An 18,550-nucleotide genomic window follows, 5' to 3' on the forward strand; every position below is an offset into this window, starting at 1 on the left:
GCGAATAGCCCCGATCTATAAATATTGAGATATTAGTCGAACTCTGTCGGTAGGCTGTCTAAGGCTTGGTGGTAGGTTTCTATAAGATCAGAATGGCCTTGCCAAGGCCTTCTCCAGCTTGACAGCTGAGGCTATGCTGGCTTTGATATAAAGCTCTTTCATCAGCCTTTTGAAATTTGGCCTAGCATTAAGGTAGATGAGTATTTGTGATTAACTCAAAACCAGTGGGCTAGATTCAAATAGGATTTATTCTTAATTGATAGGTGGAATTAGAATAAGGTAAAGTGAAAAATAAGTAGTGGGCTAGATTCAGATGGGATTTATTCTTAATTGATAGGTGGGAAAAATAAGACTACTGGATATGTAGATGAATTACTTTAGGTCAGGCACAACAACTCTCAGAGGAAGATCGACAGTATTCTGCGTATTATTACTTGGTTAATTTTATTCTTGCAGGCAAAGACCATTTATGCATTAACTATTATGTAGGTACGTATAAGTTTTAGTGTGTTATGTTTTCCATCTCATCATCTTCATTTATGTCGTCAATAGAATACTATATATAGAATATAGAACCTGGAGTTTTGTTTTGCACTTTGTACCCATTTGAATGCATGATAAATTAGGTCCAGATGCAGTTCCAAGGGGTCGCACATAGGAACCAGTTGTAAGAGTGTAAGATGTAACCTTTCAATGTTGTAGGTATTTTGAAGATATGCTATACTGGCAGTCCCTGGTTAACTGCACGGGTTCTTTTTCTGACCAAGTGCCTCTGACTGAAAATCAGCGATAATGGTACTGATAAACTGGATATCTGCGCAGCCAACCGGAGATCGGCTCTAATAAAGCACTTACCGACACCAATAAACTGCTTACCGATGCCGTAAATCCTGTTAACGCCAGACAAGTGCCATAAAACTGGATCACCATTAACCAGTACCACCAGTAAGTGACACCTGCCTGTATTGGATTTGTGAACCACCCTCAAGATAAGCTTCTTGAAGTATAGGAATGAGTTTTTTGCAAAACCTTTATGCTAGGTTCAATCTTTGCCCTGCTTACTTGTGGCTAGGCAAGTGTACGAGATTGAAGGAGCATAAAGGAAAACTTTTATCTAATGTGGAACTAGAAGGGTCAGAAATTGTTGTGAATTACTAATGAATGAGTCAGAAATATTGTGACTGCTTGAAAATGGTAAATATATACTGAACAGTGGGTAATTGAAGAGAAGAGTCACAAGCCCAGACAGACAAAAGACAGTGAGGAAGATTGATGAAAGGTATACAGAGGATGGGCAGGTGTCAAGGATGAAGAGGAAGGTTTGCGATTAATGGAATTGTAGTCTCAAAAGATGGGCGCTCACTTAAAAAAAAAGAAGGAATATTTTACTTGGTTAGACTACAGTATATTTAACAATATTTGGTAATTGCAACATTTGCAAGTTAAACCATAATTTTTTGTCTCTCAAGAAGAGAAAATGATGTTATTAACTGATGATGATTTTTTTAGATATTTAGCTCAGTTTTAGCATCTACAATAAACATGAAGACCCAGAATTGTATTGTTCAGTATATGAGTGTGTGGTTAAACTGTTGTTAAAGGAAAATCTTTTTCATTTTGTTAACTGGATGAAACAGAATAATCTTTGTGAAGAAAGTTAAAGTGTACTCATTGTTAAACCTTATGAATTAGGCTACTTGCTCTTCAATTCAAGACAAATTTATCTGCAAGTGCTAAATCAGAGAATGTGGACGTAAGCACCATGAATCAGTGTGACAGGGACTTTTCTTTTCATGACTGCTTTTGCTGGGAATGAAGTGAGTGGCAGGCAGTGCAATTGCCTGAAATTTTGTACAATTTCTTAAAATGAAATTTGTATCTAACAATTTGAGGGAAAAACTGTCAGGCTTGTTGGACCAGGCAAATATGCATAGCATCACCATTGTAGGGGATGTACACCTCAAATTTTTATAGGTATTTGTGATTGGTACAGTAATTCATTGTCATCACCATCTTTGGGATTTATAGAAAGTGTCAACTCAGTTAACTCACACAGGGCAGGAACACTTATTATATAAAGATAATTAGGCAAGTGGTGCTTCAACGACCATTCACATTAATCAGTGGAAAGTATATTGCAACATTGAAAGGGGTGTTAGGTTTATTCACCATGCAATTAATCATTCGTGACACTTTTGTTAGAGGAATGAGTGGTGTTCACGCATCATCTGTAGAAAGATGCCTGAATAAGCAGAAATTGACTGGTTGTAGATGATGGTTTTTTAACTCGTACATGGATTTGTGGCAGGAAAGAAGTTGATATTATGAAGTGGTTGCTAGTCGGTATTGTTTGGAGTAAACTGCTTGTTAATTACCAATCTTTTTATCATTGCAAACCTAGATAATTAGGATGCTTATTTTTACTTATCTAGTGGGAGTAGTACGTATCTTTGCTTGCTCACATTAGTATGTGTTAATCTTGACTTGTCATTTGTGGGAATTCTTATCCTTACTTGATCTGAATCACCTTTTGTAAAGCAGAAGAAAGAAAAATGTGATATATTATATAGCTTAGTAGTTGAGGAAAGATGTTTTCTAGAAGGGACTGTGAACATGTACGACAGCTTTCAATCACAATTTTAAATGAGGTCCTGGACTCTCTTAACTACTCCCATTTTCCCAGACTCTTCTTAGTCTTCTGTTCAAGAAGCAGATCAGTCAATCTTGTGAGGGTCAAGCCCCATTTTTTGTTCATGAAACTTACCTGTCAGATATATATATAGCTGTATTTTCTGAAGTCCGACAGAATTTAAAAAACTTCCGACACACGCAGTGGTCGGCCAGGTGGTTAGTACCCATTCCTGCCGCTGGGAGGCGGGTATCAGGAACCATTCCCATTTTCTATTCATAATTTTTCTGTCGCCGGTGCTGAAAACGTCTTAGGATTTTGGAAACTTCATTGCTGCTAAGTATCCTAATTGTCTTTTGATTTATTTACTTGGATTTGTGGCTAGGCATACGCTATCTTAAATTGATTTGAATTTGATTCATTTTTGCATAAGATATCTGAATCTAGTTAGGCTAGTTTCAGAGGGTGTTGTCTGCAAAGATAGGGTGTGGCTACCGAAAGCTTCGGTAGATCCGCACTTGGTATGCACGAGGGGTTTGGGTCTTTCTTCTTTGTTGAGATTTGTCAGGTAAGGAGTGTGAGACTTTGTCTATTCCGTAAGGAAGACGTATGATTCGTATGTACGCAATTAATCAGTAAACATGTCTAATTCCGTAAGGAAAAAGTATGATTCGTATGTACGCAATTAATCAGTAAACAAAAGTCAGGGTAGTGAACCTGCTAACCTTCCTGTAGACTTTATTTTGCCTAACCCTATAGTATGGCCTACGGGTTATGAATATGTCTGCGAGAGGTGATCGCTCTCCTTCATTGTTGTGAAGAGTGCTACTTCTGTTATTGTTACTCCTAACCCTGTAATGTTGCCTTCGGCCCTAAAACAGTGTCTGTAGAGGTTATTGCCCTTTTCTCTTATCTCTTTCGTTTCATAACTTAGAATCGAAAGTGCTTGCTTTAGAGAGCAATAGTTAAGTGGTTAAGTGCAGTGACAGTGCCCCTTGTGTAGTGGAGGGTGCGTCAGATCGGCCTTATAACGCCTCTAGGTCTAGACCTCTGTCGGACTCCCAGGACCACAGGGAGGGCATGCATCGAAAGCCGAAGGAGGGTTACGAGGAACCCCCACCGATCTGGCGTGCCTTCGGCAGTTTGTGATGAAAATCCCCAGACTGCCAAAGTTCGTGCACGTGCACGAATCCTGAAGGATTGCTTCTCGTCCTCCGAGGCGTCCTCCCCGCGCAAGGGTTGGAGCTCTCGGAAGGACTCGCGCCCTCTAAGAAGCTTTAGAGAAGAGGACGCTTCACGTCCTCTCTCTCGTCAGGAGGGAACGTCAGATCCGCCCCATAACGCCTCTAGGCCTGGACCTCTGTCGGACTCCCAGGACTAGGGAGAGGGCATGTCGAAAGCCGAAGGAGGGTTACGGGGAACCCACATCGATCTGGCGTCCCTTCGGTAGGACCTGTTGACGTTTCCCAGGCTGCGGAAGATCGTGCACGTGCACGAATCTCGAAGGACTCGCGCCCTCTAAATAGAAGCTTTATAGAAGAGGACGCTTCACGTCCCCTCACTCTCTCGTTATGCGTTTCAGTGAGAAGTAAGAAGGCGAACGTCGCCTGATCACGTGTACGTCTTTCCACCGAGAAATATGAAAAAGAATGCAGTTTCTCTCGCTTGTTTTGACGCCGGTCAGGAGCGTGACGATTTTCTGCACGCTTCTTTTGACGCTCGGCTTGAACGGGACGCTCGGATGGACGCCAGGCGCGCGCCATGGGACGCCGAGCGTCCTCGCCAGTGGACGCCGAGCGCGCGCCAGGACGCCGAGCGTCCTCGCAAATGGACGCCGAGCGCGCGCCAGCGCACACCAGGTTTGTCTCCTGGCTGAACGTTTCTGTTGAACTCTTCAGACTTCAAGCTCTTGTTTAAGATTTGAGCCTCAAGAATGTGAAGTAAGCAGTGCTTCGGAGGAAGCTTAAAGTGAACAGACAACTTCGTCTTCGAAACCCAGCAAGACCTCGGGTTTCGTGAATTCAAGAGGTCTCTGTCATATTATATTGCTTTTCGCAAAGGTGGATGGAGTTAAGTTTCGAAAGCTCAAGGGAAGATCTCGTTTTCTCTACCGCAGTCAAGACTTTGCGATAAGGCAGTTACGGGTTATGTAAAGGCTCGACGTCTCGGCGACGTTCAGTAGGATTCTTGCAAAGGCATTCATCAAAAGGACGCTTTCAGGAAAGCGCAAGACAGGACTTCCTTTGCCACCTTTGCCACCTTTGCCCATACTGCCAATAAATTTTAAGCTTTATCAGGCATTAGTTGTGATACGGGAGAGGAAGCTGGTTGGAGAGTTTCTTCCTCTTCCCAGGATAATTTTGCAAGCTTTTTAGCCCATCTGAAAGGGTTTTTCAGATGATAGATTTTGTTAGTTTCTAGTCGGGACTACGCTGCCGAATTGAACATCGTCGTTCTACCTGCCGTAAGCCCTGTCTCTTAACAGGATTCCTGCCCCTTTCTCGTTTGAGACGGGAATCGGAAAAATAAAATGCTCGACTTCCTGGATTACGTTTTGTCAATTCAGTGACTTTCCCCCATTGACAATATACTATCGTTTTGTCAAGTAAGTGGGTATCCCCTCATTGACAAAATATCTCTTTGTCCCGTAAATGGGTTAGTTCTCATTGACAAACATCTCTTTAACTTGATATTGCGTAAGCGAATAAGCTCTTATTGACAAGATTCGGAAGAGCTCTCATTCGTCATTCGCAGACTCGTACAAGAAATAGACTTGTAGACTACGTCAATGAACGCTTATGTCCAATACATAAGAAGCTTGAGCTGTCTGCTTCGATTCTCTTAAGTTTTGTTCATGAAACTTGCCTGTCAGATATATGTAGCTGTATTTCCGAATTCAGCTATATATAGGTCTGCCAGGTAAGTATGAACAAACTTTATTGTGATATAATAAAATATTTTTGCCTTGCGTTATTTTTCTACTGGTTGGTTCAAGTCATACACGCTTGCTGTAGTTACCTCTTCGGATGGCAACCGAGAGGTCTATTGTCCATTATTTTAAGGACATTTAATCGTTACTCCCTGCAGCCTTCCAGGAGTTTCCGATTTATCTTTTACCGTTGTATGGTAGTGTTCTGACGACACAAACGCATCTATATATTTAGCGTTTTCTGTTTCGCTTAAATATACCAGCTTGAGAGTCTCTTTTTGCTCAAAAAATAACGGACCTATTTCTTCGTAGAATAGGGTAGATGGCAACCCAGACATAAAGTTAAGAGACGACGTTCGTATGCTGCTGGCTGCTGCTGTGTCCGACTGTCCAAGTTCCAACCGAGCCAGTAACAGATCGTGCGCTGTCATGCGCCGTAGGTTACGTCTCTCTCTCCTGCGGGATTGACTGACTAACCGTATCTCTGCTGGCGGTTACGTCTCTCCTGCGGGATTGACTGACTAACTGTATCTCTGTCCTACAATCACGGACTTTAGCCTAAGATTGAGGGGATTTCTTACGTGAATGAATAAACGTTGCATTCGTTTTGCTTACTATGTTCAACAGAGTTATCTCAATCCTTTCGGTGCTCGTTACCGCACGGTATAGAACTACGAGTCTACCGCAACATTGCACTTTTATATGCTCTCCTGCTTAGGCAAAGCGCAGCCTTATAGGGAAGTAAGCATACTCGGGGAGGGAATGGATGAGCTTGCTGGGGACCATTTCCTTCCTGAAGAAGTTTGTTTCCCCGAATAGACTGCAATTCAGACCACAGTTTTTTCCTACCGGGAAACTGAAATATTATTCTAGATCTAGGAATTATTCTGAACATCTCTCGGTGCGTCATGATAGAAAGGTGCCGGACATCTGGATAGTGTTTCAGATGTCCTGGATCTTAATCTGAAAGAAGTAAATGCAATTCGGTCGTCCCTCCAGTCCTCGAAACGAGTTTTTGGAACCAGTGGTCCACATCAACTCTGATATTCCACAGCTCTCTCAATTCTTAAGTATCTTCTCTCGGTCCCTGCTCGAGTTTACGAGAAAGAGCCTATTATAACAACAGGCGTAGAATGTAACGATCCTCTAGAGGTTCGTTACAGGATTGCAAAAGTCCGTACGAATCGTCTCGATCGACGGCAGCAACTTTTGACTTCCGAGTGGAATCTTTCTTTAGAAGTATGTTGAGAGTTGTGGAGACTTTAGGGACGCCCTTTCATTCTTCTCTTCGATATGTTGAGGACGAAGAGGCTTCTTCTTCTCTACTCCCTTTTTCTCGATCCGGGATCGGTACCATTAAACGCCATCCTATGATATTAAACTGGGATGGATGTTTAGTCTCTTTTCCCCTTTTTCAATCGCTTAGGAAATGTAATGAGGATTTATGACGTCACAGGGAGCGACAATGACGCTGATCGCCCCATGTTGGCCTTCAGGATCCTGATTCACAGAGGCCACATCCTCCTAGTTCACTTTCCAAGGACCTTTTCCGAGAGAGTCGGTCTACTCTAACTCGAAAGGTACCTATAACCTCTCCGCTCTGAGTCTGCCAACGTTCAGACTATCGAGATGTTGACAGGAATAAGATTACCGTCTTCCATTTCCGTCTGAAGAATGGGATAAGCTGGCAGTCACAACTATTAAAGAATACGCAAATATGTTGTTGACGGCTTTTGGGCTCAGAGATTTGCGTCTGTCAAACAACAAAGAAACCCTTCACGATCTTTGAGTTCTGTGGAATCTCGAAACTCGCTCACCATCTACTTTTTGTCTCACCTGTTTTCTCGGAGTCAGACACTCGTGCGAGATCAGGCGACATATAGTAGCCCTGAGTTTCTTGTTGACGAAGTCGGTTGCGTTTATACACCCCCGATGATCGTGTAACATGAGACCAGGTTGGACTGCCAGCATTCTTCCTTCTTGGACTGAATCGCCTTTTTGCTCCTTGCTCCTTTCTCCTGGCACCAGAAGCTCGAGTCAGGAGTTGATTCGCTGACGACGTTGGGTTGCGTTGATACACCCCCCAAGGTTTGCTTAGATTGAATCGCCCAGGCAGTCCAGACACTCATCCTTCAGCGAAGAATAGTGCCTTATGGTCTTCAGGGTACAGCCTTGCTGTCCTTGATTCGTCTGACTGGTCAACTGGTCGGTCACCTGACTTTAGTACAGACGGACTGACTGTGCATGTCCAGATCGAAGCTTTCAATATGGAACTTAGACGTAGTCTGAAGTTCTTGATGTCAAAGCATTCGAACCTCTCCTACCTGTTAACTTCTTGCATGTGATCAGGAAGGCCTTCTTCTAACCACCCTAGATACGACAAAGAGGGTTAGTGAGATTTTAAGCCATCGTCACAAGTTTTGGCTTTAGAGAACACAAGGCGGTGTGCTCTCTAAGCCTTTCGTTGTGGCCTAAGAATGGAAACCCGTTTTGTTCCTTGGGCCAGGAGCTTGGAAGCAAGGATGGCACAAGTTAGTGGGCAGGAGCCAGAGAGAGTCCTGTGCCCTGTCAGGTCTCTCAAGTTTTATCTACATAAAACTCAAGAAAGTCGAAGTCATTCGGGTTCAATCCTTTAGTGTTAAGGAGTTCTTTCAAAATGCTCCTTCATTGGTTTTGTTTGCACAAAGATTTGAATCTTTTATCTGAATGCTCACGAGGTGAGGGCGCGGCCTCGGAAGCATTTCAACAGAGCATGGCACTCAGCAACATCCTGAGTACCATGTTTTAGCGAAGCAACTCTGTGTTCACTTCACACTCCCTGCGAGATGTGAAGATGGCATATGAGATCTGCTGCTCGCTAGGGCCATACGTGTCTGCAGACACAATCTTGGGGGCAAGAAGTACCACTCATCCTATCCTGTAGAAAATGGTTAGGAAGAGCTCTTAATTTAGTTGTTGAGTCGCCGACAACGGCGACTTCTTAACTCTTAAGCCTTAGTTAACACACCTTAACTTTGGCTAGGTTGGTCAGGTGGTGGTGATATATATTATATATATATATTTATTTACTTCTTAGCCCTCATGGTATGGTCCAATATGGTCTAGTCACATTGTGGTCACGCCCCCGTTGACAGATCATCTGGAGTGCACCAGCTTTATAGGTCTCTACTTCGCTGGCAACTCTAGTAAAGCAGAAGCAGACTTGGGTGACAGTAATCACGAAGTCCGCTATGCTAACAGGTGGAACCAAGATGTAAATCATCTGCATGCATTTGTTTCCCAAAATCCTTCTAGTTCTGTTCCCTTCCCACCTCCAACGGTGGGATTCAGCTATATATATATCTGACAGGTAAGTTTCATGAACAAAATGATATTGTTATGATACAATAAAGTTTGTTCATACTTACCTGGCAGATATATATAATCAAGTACCCACCCACCTCCCCTCAGGGGACAGTGGAAATAAAAATTATGAATAGAAAATGGGAATGGTTCCTGATACCCTCCTCCCAGCGCGGAATGGGTACTCAACCACCTGGCCGAAACCACTGCGTGTGTCGGAAGTTTTTTAAATTCTGTCGGACTTCAGAAAATACAGCTATATATATATCTGCCAGGTAAGTATGAACAAACTTTATTGTATCATAACAATATCATTTTCCTGTGCTTTCTTGTCTGTATTATACTATAGTCCGACAGATCTAAACTGATAGATTGTTTACTTCCTTGAGAAAAACCCTGTTGCCAGTTCTCTCTTAACCTTTAAATCTTCCCCTTCTTAAGTCCTCAGCTATCTCCCAACGAGGGAATTATTTGGGACAGTAGCTAATGAAACTGACCATATAAATCCTAATCCGTAAACTCGATCCCTATTTTATTTGGTTATTACTTGTGAGACTTGTTATGACTTATACCCTTATATTTTTCTTATTATACTACATATTTTATATGATGTTTTTCATTAAAAGTAATAAAAATCGGCAATTGCCATTCAGTATGTATGTCTTATGACATTTTCTTATAATCTTGCCAGTAGATTACTTCTATTTATTCTTTTTTTATTATTTTATTTTCAATTTTTCCGTCTACCATACTATTTTCATTTCCTAAACAAGTTTGCAATATTTTGGATTTCATTGCTCTTCATTTTAGGTTTCCCCCTCATTCTAATTCATCAAGTTATGATTTACTTTAAATTTCATTTCCTTTTCACTCACGGTCTAATTCGTGAACAATTTTACTTTTTATAAGGTTGTTGCACATAAACTCACCATTGGGAGAAAAAAAATTATTTACAATAATTATCGCAAGAATTGTAATAATAATATGATCCTTTACAAAATGTACATTACGAAGAATCTTCGTCGTCAGATGATCTTACTTTAATAACTGCTATCCTTTGCAGCATCGCCTGTTTGCAAGTTTTCGTAATGCTTAACTGCATTTGCCCCGTTTCACAGCGTGCTTTCTGTAGGAATAAATTAATTTTCCTACTGACTATTGTTAAAGCAAGAAGTCATTCTTTTTGGCGCTAGAGTTCTCAGCTAGACCGGGCGGTGGGGCTTATCCAAAGGGTAGCTTAAGAGATAATTCCTTTAAACTTCATGGTTTAATAGGCTTGGCCCACCGAAAAAATCGTCTGTCAAAGGTAACAGGAAAAGTGGCAACGTTTTTTGAAACAGATGTCACGTTTATAATGCTATTTCTCATTTTATTTACAAATAAAATTATAATCACAATATGTGAACGCTTAAGGTCCAGCAAACATGCTAAAACTTTAAACTGCTGATTTATTGATTCATGTGTTTATAAAGTAAGGTATTTAAAACTGGATACTGGTAAATGTGGCAACAGGTTTTTACCCAAAGACGAAAACAATCTATTCAGTTTAAATCTGTCGAACTATAGGAGAAGAAAGAGGATAACCGGGTAGTATCCATCATGAGTGTTAATATATATTGAAATTTCTATATAATTGGTTCTCTCAGTTCAGTTGTTCCTCTCTTTCCCAAAAGTGGGTGGGGCCATTTACCTTCACTTTTAAAACAAAAGAATCGCTACCACTAATTTCAGAATTCAGCTGCCGGTACTTTTAAACTTTTAGGTATGTAATTACTTGGTAAGTATATACAAAATTAATTTTATTATAAAAATACCATGTTTTGATATAGCAACAGTGACTTTTATTTTATTTGAAGTAGCAGTACTAGTAACTTTAAACCAATGAATTTTAAGCAGGCACATATCTATTTGAGGTATCTGTAGCAATAGTAATACAGTAAGTTTTTAATTTAAACTAGTGCTAGTGACTTTGTTTTAAATTTGAACTGACACTAATGGCTTTGAAAATTGTAGTGATTTAGTTCCTGGAGAAAATGTCATGGACGGCTTATATAAGCAAGAACATGCTGGCATAAGGCCATGTTATGTTATTGTAACATCCAAGAAAAGGGATATCATTCTTATATTTCTTTTGAGTGTATAATACAAAGAATAGCTGTCAGGTCTTGTTTTGCATGATGTGGCTGGAAATATTCTAGGCACTCCTTGAAGATAATAAAAGGTCAGATAAGAGGTGATAAGGAATTATTTGAACACTTGATATAAAGCATTAACGACCATGGTGACTTGTAAGATAATTCATTTGAAGTTTGAGAAGTTATGAAACGATTTTATTATAAACTTTTTTCTTAGATCCAGGTTTATATTCATAAATACTATAGTATACCTATTCCTTTGAAAGTTCATGTTGAAGGTTATTGAGACGTTAGCACATTTAGTATTGGAAGTAATTTTTTTTGTGTGTGTAAGGGATTATGTGTGGTTTGAAAGGTGATGGCATTCAAGAGCTGAATACTACATGTATATGACTGATTTTTCTATATTTGAATTTATTTCATTGTTTGATTATTTATTCTGTTTTTCACCATCTTGTCCCATAGTAAATGTGTGTGGATATCTCCCTGTACCCTGCTTTAGCTGTGCTTGTTTTTATTGACTAGTCCTTGCCCCAATTTTGTTTTTTGCAGTAATCCTAGCTTGCTTGTTTCTGTGTAGTAATTTCTGCTCTAGGTAGCTTGTTTTCACGCAGTAATCCCTGTCAACTTGCTGCATTTAGGCTGATGTCCCACCCTGTCTGAATTTTGCTTGTTTTGCTGTAATCCCTGCCCCAATTTTTTCTCAAGGCAATGAATGGTGAAACTCAGGAAAGTTCTAGACAGTTCAGTGCACTAAATCAGCCATCATCTGGGTTTTATGTACACATACATATTGCAAGGCATTCTTGGAAGTGTTAACAAACCTGTCATTAAAAGTACTATTCGCAGGGTTAATGCATCCACTCCTTGGTTGGATGCATATGGTATCTTCCCATAGTTTAAAGTTTGCAAGGTTGTATATTTTGTTTTGCTCATATTCTATTTGTTTTACATGGGCCACTACTTGAAGTAAATTGTTCTGTCCATGGAGAAACAGGTAACCCTTTCAGAGAAAGTGTTATTTTTTAGTTCATTATGATTAGCAGTTTTTATTTTGTATAATTAGCCTTTAGTTGAATCTTTAACCTTCTGTGTTCTGTAACATGCTGTTCAGTTAGGTGTGATTTGTAAGGAAAAGTTTGTAGTTTTATAAGTTTATGTGGCACCTGGAAACGAGTGAAGAATTTATGTAGTAAATCTTTGCAACGCCAAAGTAAGCTTACTTAGATATAGGAAGTAATGAAAATATAAAACTGCCACATTTACCATTTAAAGAATTACTACTTTAGTATATTTGATGTATGTAATAAATACCACGATAAGCTGAGAAGCCAATGCAATATTGTTTTATTAATTGTTCAAAAGTTAGTTGTAAACTGACCCAGCATTGTTGGAAACGATGGGTCAAAGAAAGTTTATAGAGAAAGCTATGAATGATCCCTTACTTTTTATTTATACATTGGTTAATTCAATAATTAGCACTATCCAGGAAGCTATATATTTTACATGGTACGATCAGATGTAGTACTTCTGGGGAATGCTTGACACAATGTTTCTGTTATCTAGTTATGAGACCGTACCAACAATCTTTTCCTAAGCAGAGTGGTTTATTATGAGTGTGTGCTTTAAAAAATGTTTACTAATAGTACTACATTGTTTAGCTTGTCACTTTGAATAGGTTTTTGTATAACTTTTACATGTATTGTGGATTTCACAGGTTTTTAAGGGATTATTCATTCAGCTCTTGATAGCACCAGGTTTCATTACATTTAATTACATTTCCAACGGTGTAATTGGATATTATCTTGTGGAGTACAAATGATGGCTTATGCTGAATGACCTTGGAACACATCATCTAAATGGGGTTTTCATTGACTAATAGAAGTTACTCATTGGTTTATAATAAGTTTTTTACTGTTTCTCATGAAAGAAATTGTGCTTAATTTGTAGATACTACCTGAATCATTTCTGTAGAATAAAGGTAGAAGGAAAATTAATTGCTTTTTAATTAATTAAATACAGCCTTTGTAAATGGAGATTATCATTAAGTAGTAATGATTTTTCTCTTTTCTTTTACAGGCAAAAATAGCGTTTCTTAATGGAGAAAGGAAAGGACAAGAAAACCTAAAAAGTGACCTAGTTAGAAGAATAAAAATGTTAGAATATGCTTTAAAACAAGAAAGGTAAGTTGTTTTGGATTGCTTAAGTATATGGTAATTTTTCGAGTACTTTCGGGCTATTTCAAGCTCCTTATCCCCTGCATTTTGTGATTTGTATGGTGACCAAGGGGTTTTGTTTTATATTTCCTGTTAGAAACTTTCCCCCTTAACTTTATATTGTTCAATGGTATGTTCAGTATCAATTACACACGGGCATTAATATTGGTAAAATTATGTACAAGATTGAGACCTATAATAAATCTTTTTGAAATCATTATTTTCACAATTTTTTTTTTGTTTAGATTTTAGAATTGCTTTTGTAACAAATGAGTAATTTCTGTATTGTAGCATGAGTTTTCTAGCTTAATGAACTCCAAAAGTTTAATTGACATTTCCATGGCATCTGGTTTATGCTCCATTACACTATTGTATTATTCCATTAATTAAAATGTGCTGTTTTAAAGGGGTTATAACTTGACATTCAGTGAATATTATTATATTTTACTGGTGTGCATGTAGAAGTTAAGTGAACATATCTTTAAATTTCAAATTACAGTATCCCTATAGTGTTTTTTTGAAGTTCGGTTACATTACATAGAACAATGGCACATTGAAAATTTTCCTTTTTAACTGAGACTGAAACTGAGACTGATTTGTTTATTCTTAAATAAGAGAACTTAGATTTAGTTGATATGGAAGTAGTATGAGCAGTTTGTGTGTTTTGTCTTATTTTTTCTCCTTTTTTATGTTTCCCAGTAATTCAGTATCACCACCTCATTTGTGTCATAAGGGCTGCCCTTTCCTTCAGCTCCCATCTCTCTCCTATTGCATCAGTCAGACTTACAGCATTAATGTCATTATAGGTGTTTGACATCATGGCATTTTCTATAGAGTCATCCAGTGGCTATTTTGTGTGAGCATGTGCGTGTGTGAGTGTTATGACAGATCAAAGGTGGATGTGAAGCATGTTCTGTTTCACTCATACTCTGCTCTTTAAAGTCAATATTAAAGCTTTGTGTTCTCTTGACATCACAACGCAGCTAGAACATCCCATAAACCCTGGTCTCCCCTCCCCCTCTTGAAGCTGCTGAGCTATTTTGTATTCTCTTGGCATTTACCTCATTTTAGTCAGGGAGGAGGTATGGAAATCGCATTGGGATTTTATTATGGAGGGTGATCTGTTTCAACTTTTAAATAGTGTAGTGTTTTACTCACTGATTCCATGAAATTGTATTGGAAAATTGAACATTTTTATATGGTATTTTGTTGTTCAGTTTTCAAGTTTTTTTTATTCAGAAGTGAAGGTAACACATTCTAATCATATACATGTAGCTACATCAACACTGTAGAAATGGATATTATGTAGTACATTAATCTTGATCAGCCCATTCAGCACATAACATGATGTAGGTTATGAAATATACTTTCTTTAAAATCTGAGATACAGAGGGCTTTTTGCAAGTCAGTATCACTTGACTTGAAGGTTGAAGGTCAGTATGACTGCATTAGTGCTTTGTTTGGTGGTGCTTTTCATTAGAATGTACTGCAGTCCCTTCCTGACATTGTGCTTATACAGTCATGTCAGTCACTGTTTTGGTACACTTGGGTCATGTATTATACATTTTTTGATTACTAGTCCTAAGTATATGGTTTGATGCAAGTTAGGAATTTTTCAGTTCATCTGTTAGTTGCCTATACTCTGTTTTTTTTCATCTGTCCACCAGCGTGAGGTGTTCGCGTATGGTAACACTGCGGTCCGGGCTTTAGATAGTTACATTCAGCTTACATTCAACAATAATAATAACCTTATTTCGAATATTAATGGTGTAATTCGTATACTGTAAATTATTAAAATACTTTTAAGTTGCAAATGTACACCCAGATATCTTTTTATTTACCTAAAACTTACACATAGCGTTACTATTTAAAGCCCGGGACGCAGTGTTACCATGCGAAAACACCACAGGTGGATGGACAGATGGAAAAAAACAGAGTATAGTTGAATAGACTTTGTCATCAGGGGGCCAGCTACTCTTCTTTAAAAATTCTGGTATAAATATACTTTTTTTTAGAGTAACTTTGTTGCATAGTGAAACAATGAGACAGGAATCCAAGGCTGGAACTTAATGCTGTGTTTGAATAACAAACCTTTTCAAGAAGACCCAGTATTCTAAGGAAAAAATAAAGCAGATGACTGAAGAAACAATAATAGAGACCAAATCTAAAAGCTACAAGAACAGAAAACATTTCGATCAGAAATACAGGATTATTGATGCCTGTTGTACACTTGGTTGAGGAAATAGATTGCCAAAAATTAATGAATCCTCAGGTTTAAAATGGTAGGCTGAGTAATTTTAGCAAATGAAAGTAAATTAGAAGCAAATAAAATTGAGGTACCAAATGAGAATTTAATGACATGCAGTATGAAAAGATCATTAATTCATTATAGTACTACATTTCAAGCTTCATTTATATATTACTTTTTCTTTTCAGAGCCAAGTATCATAAGTTGAAATATGGCACAGATTTAGTTCAAGGGGATATGAATCCCCCATCTGAAGACGGGGGTGAGGAGGTACGGGTAGACACAGATGCTATTCTCTCAACCAATACAAATGTGTCTTGGAAGCAGTCAAGACAGTTACTGAGACAGTAAGTTTTATTGTTAATTATTTTAGATGTTCATTTAGTACAGTAATTTAAATGTCAACATTAAAAAATTTTGGTATATTTGATAGATCATTCAGTTTTGTATGGAATACACTAAAAAATAGTGTATATGCCAGTTGAAGGGATAGTGAGTGTACTGTCTGTATATGGCCTGTTTAGGTGTCATTGCTAGTGTTTAGCTCCGGTGATATACTTAACCTTTATTTTCATATATAATTAACTTACCAATTAATTACATAGTTATATGTAGTTTCAACTCGCACGGCAGCTTTGATTTTGAAAATCATGGTAGCACTTCTGTTGTTTTTGTGTATGTGACTAGCCCTGCCCACTTTTGGGGAGCAACAGGAACAGCTTAGCAAAGAGTTTCAATTTGTTTTTGCTGGCTTAACTGAACGTCAGTTGTAAGAAGCAGCTTGTTTTGAATTCTGATCGCAAACCGGTTGATATTTTCCCAACCGGTGAAGTATTTTACCGTTGGTAGCCTTCAGCTGTTTAGTGATGGTTAGGTTTTCTTTTGAGACCTGTTTTCTCTGGGGTTATTGACTGGCCATTTAGGTCAGCCATCTTGTCAGCGAAGGTGGTGTTCTTGTCGACAAAGCTTGATCACCTGGTTAAGAATATTTGTAAGGTTATTGAAGTCCTGAATTTCTTAGATTTGTTGGTGGGAGCTCTTGCTAAGAAGCTTAACGAAATCTGTCTTGCCAGATGATTGTGCTTCAGACAGGCTTGGCATCCTCATGTGTGCAGACAAGGGCATCAGAGGCAGTTCCCAGGAACTTGCCACTTTCTTCGCTAAGGGGGGTCCTTAAGAAAAGGGAGTGTTGGTGTTTGTTCACTACAAAGGGAGTTGTTACTCCTCAGAAGTCAGCTTTTCTCTCCCTTAGTCTACCATCATCTCTTTTTCCCCAATTCACCCTGCATGAGATAGATAGATTTAAACCTCTTGGCGCAGTCAATGAGATATCCTAAGAAGTTTGCTCCACAGCTATACTACCATGCCACTACAGGTTAAGATGATCTCCAACTAGAGGCAGTAGCTCTCTTACCAGGTAAGGAAACAAAAAGCATTGTATCGCAAGTGGCACCCAAACCGCCACCATCTTGGATGACTGAAACAGAGGAATTAGATGGTGTAGCCTCAGGAAGAGAATTGGAACCCAAGGGAGAGGGGGCTGCATTAAACATAACATCACCCTGTGGAACTCCCGATACTTCCATCGACGAATCAATGGAAGAAAAGGAAGGCGACAGGAAGACCGATCGAGGGAGAGGGAGCAGACAAATCGTCCAGACGAGGTGGAGAAAACCCCTCCCAAGAAGGGAGAGTCGAAACTTGTGATGTTCCCTCTTCTTATTAAACACTCTCCACTGCGACGTAGGCCAGGAACGACATTCCGGGCAGGGATTCATTATAGTACAAAAGTTAGCTCTGCACCTACTGCATGTCGTATGATCCATAGACGTAAATGCTAAAAACCTTGAGCATGGAAAACCCTGAAGACTTGGAGGAAGCCATAATAAACTAAAACAATTACACACAACACACTGAAAGAAAGAACACGGGCACAAAACAACAGGCTTAGATGGAGAGCAAAAGTGCAAGCTCAAGGCGGTCAGGGAAACGACTGGACTAACCCGAGGTTCATTGCGCGGTCTGTGACAAGCTATCACTTTGTATGCGCAGGAGTTGCCAGATCTCACAGATTCTTGCTTTACAATCTTTTATTGTGTTAACCAGTTACCTGCTGGCACTTGGAAAGTTATCCTATTGTTAAGACCTCAGGTTTGTTAGCTATAAAAAATACAAATTGATTAAAAATTTGTCACATCAATGCTAGCAACTTTTCTATTTTTAAATTCATGGTCATTACTAATGTTTTGGAGTAGAATGTGTCTGTGTATCTCACCTCCTATCAGTGTGGAATTCAGCTATGTATCTAATTAATTGGTAAGTTACTTTTATGAAAATGTTATTTTCATGATAAAATTAAGTTTCATGTATGCTTACCAAGTAATTACAGAATTAGATCCCTTCCTCCTCCTTTCCTGTGGCCACAAGGGCACAAACAAATTGAAGCTATGCAGTATTTGCTGAGTTGTTCCTCTTGTTCCCTGAAAGTGGGCAGGGCTAGTCATCTACACAAAAAGTGATAGAAGCGCTACTGCAATTTTGAAAAATGGAGCTGCCTTACAAGTTGAAACTATAGTTGTGTAATTGCTTGTTAAGTTTTTATGAAACTTAATTTTATCATGAAAAAATATGTGAAAATCCAAAGCACAGGCAACAAATTAACTGTACCTTAAGAGTATCTGCACCTACAACTTACTCCACGATGAGTACCTCGACGTCAAAATCGTCTTAAGAAAATATCCGGGCGTTTATCTGGTTCTTGTGATATCCAGGAAGTCTCTAAGCATGAGAAGGCTTCATGTTCACATGCCCATGAAATCCAAACAACGAATTCAAAACGACAGGGGCAAACTAAACCGGCATTAAAGGCGGTAAGAAAATAACTAACGGAGTCACGAGTTAAAGAGGGGTATGTGGGTGGCTCCACATGTCTCGTGACCAAGCACAGATGCCAGAAGTCCCTTGTGTACACAATTATTTTAAACTTTACCGGTTTCCAGCTGGCACTTGAGTATTTATCTTATTGTTAAGACTGAAGGTTTGTTTTGTATA

The 18,550-nt window shown here is 39.0% G+C and overlaps 1 protein-coding gene across 4 annotated transcripts in view; it reads left to right on the forward strand.

Annotated features, from left to right (window-relative positions):
- LOC135201490 (striatin-like) overlaps positions 1 to 18,550 on the forward strand; it is a 131,787-nt gene that overhangs the window by 2,677 nt on the left and 110,560 nt on the right. For all 4 annotated transcript variants that reach the window (XM_064230472.1, XM_064230480.1, XM_064230488.1 and 1 more), the window contains exons 2-3: positions 13,115 to 13,218; positions 15,688 to 15,846. In XM_064230472.1, the coding sequence (XP_064086542.1) occupies positions 13,115 to 13,218; positions 15,688 to 15,846 (263 nt within the window). The remainder of the gene's footprint in view (positions 1 to 13,114; positions 13,219 to 15,687; positions 15,847 to 18,550) is intronic.

This window comes from Macrobrachium nipponense, chromosome 23 (assembly GCF_015104395.2).
Source record: "Macrobrachium nipponense isolate FS-2020 chromosome 23, ASM1510439v2, whole genome shotgun sequence".
NCBI classification, from domain to species: Eukaryota; Metazoa; Arthropoda; class Malacostraca; order Decapoda; family Palaemonidae; genus Macrobrachium; species Macrobrachium nipponense.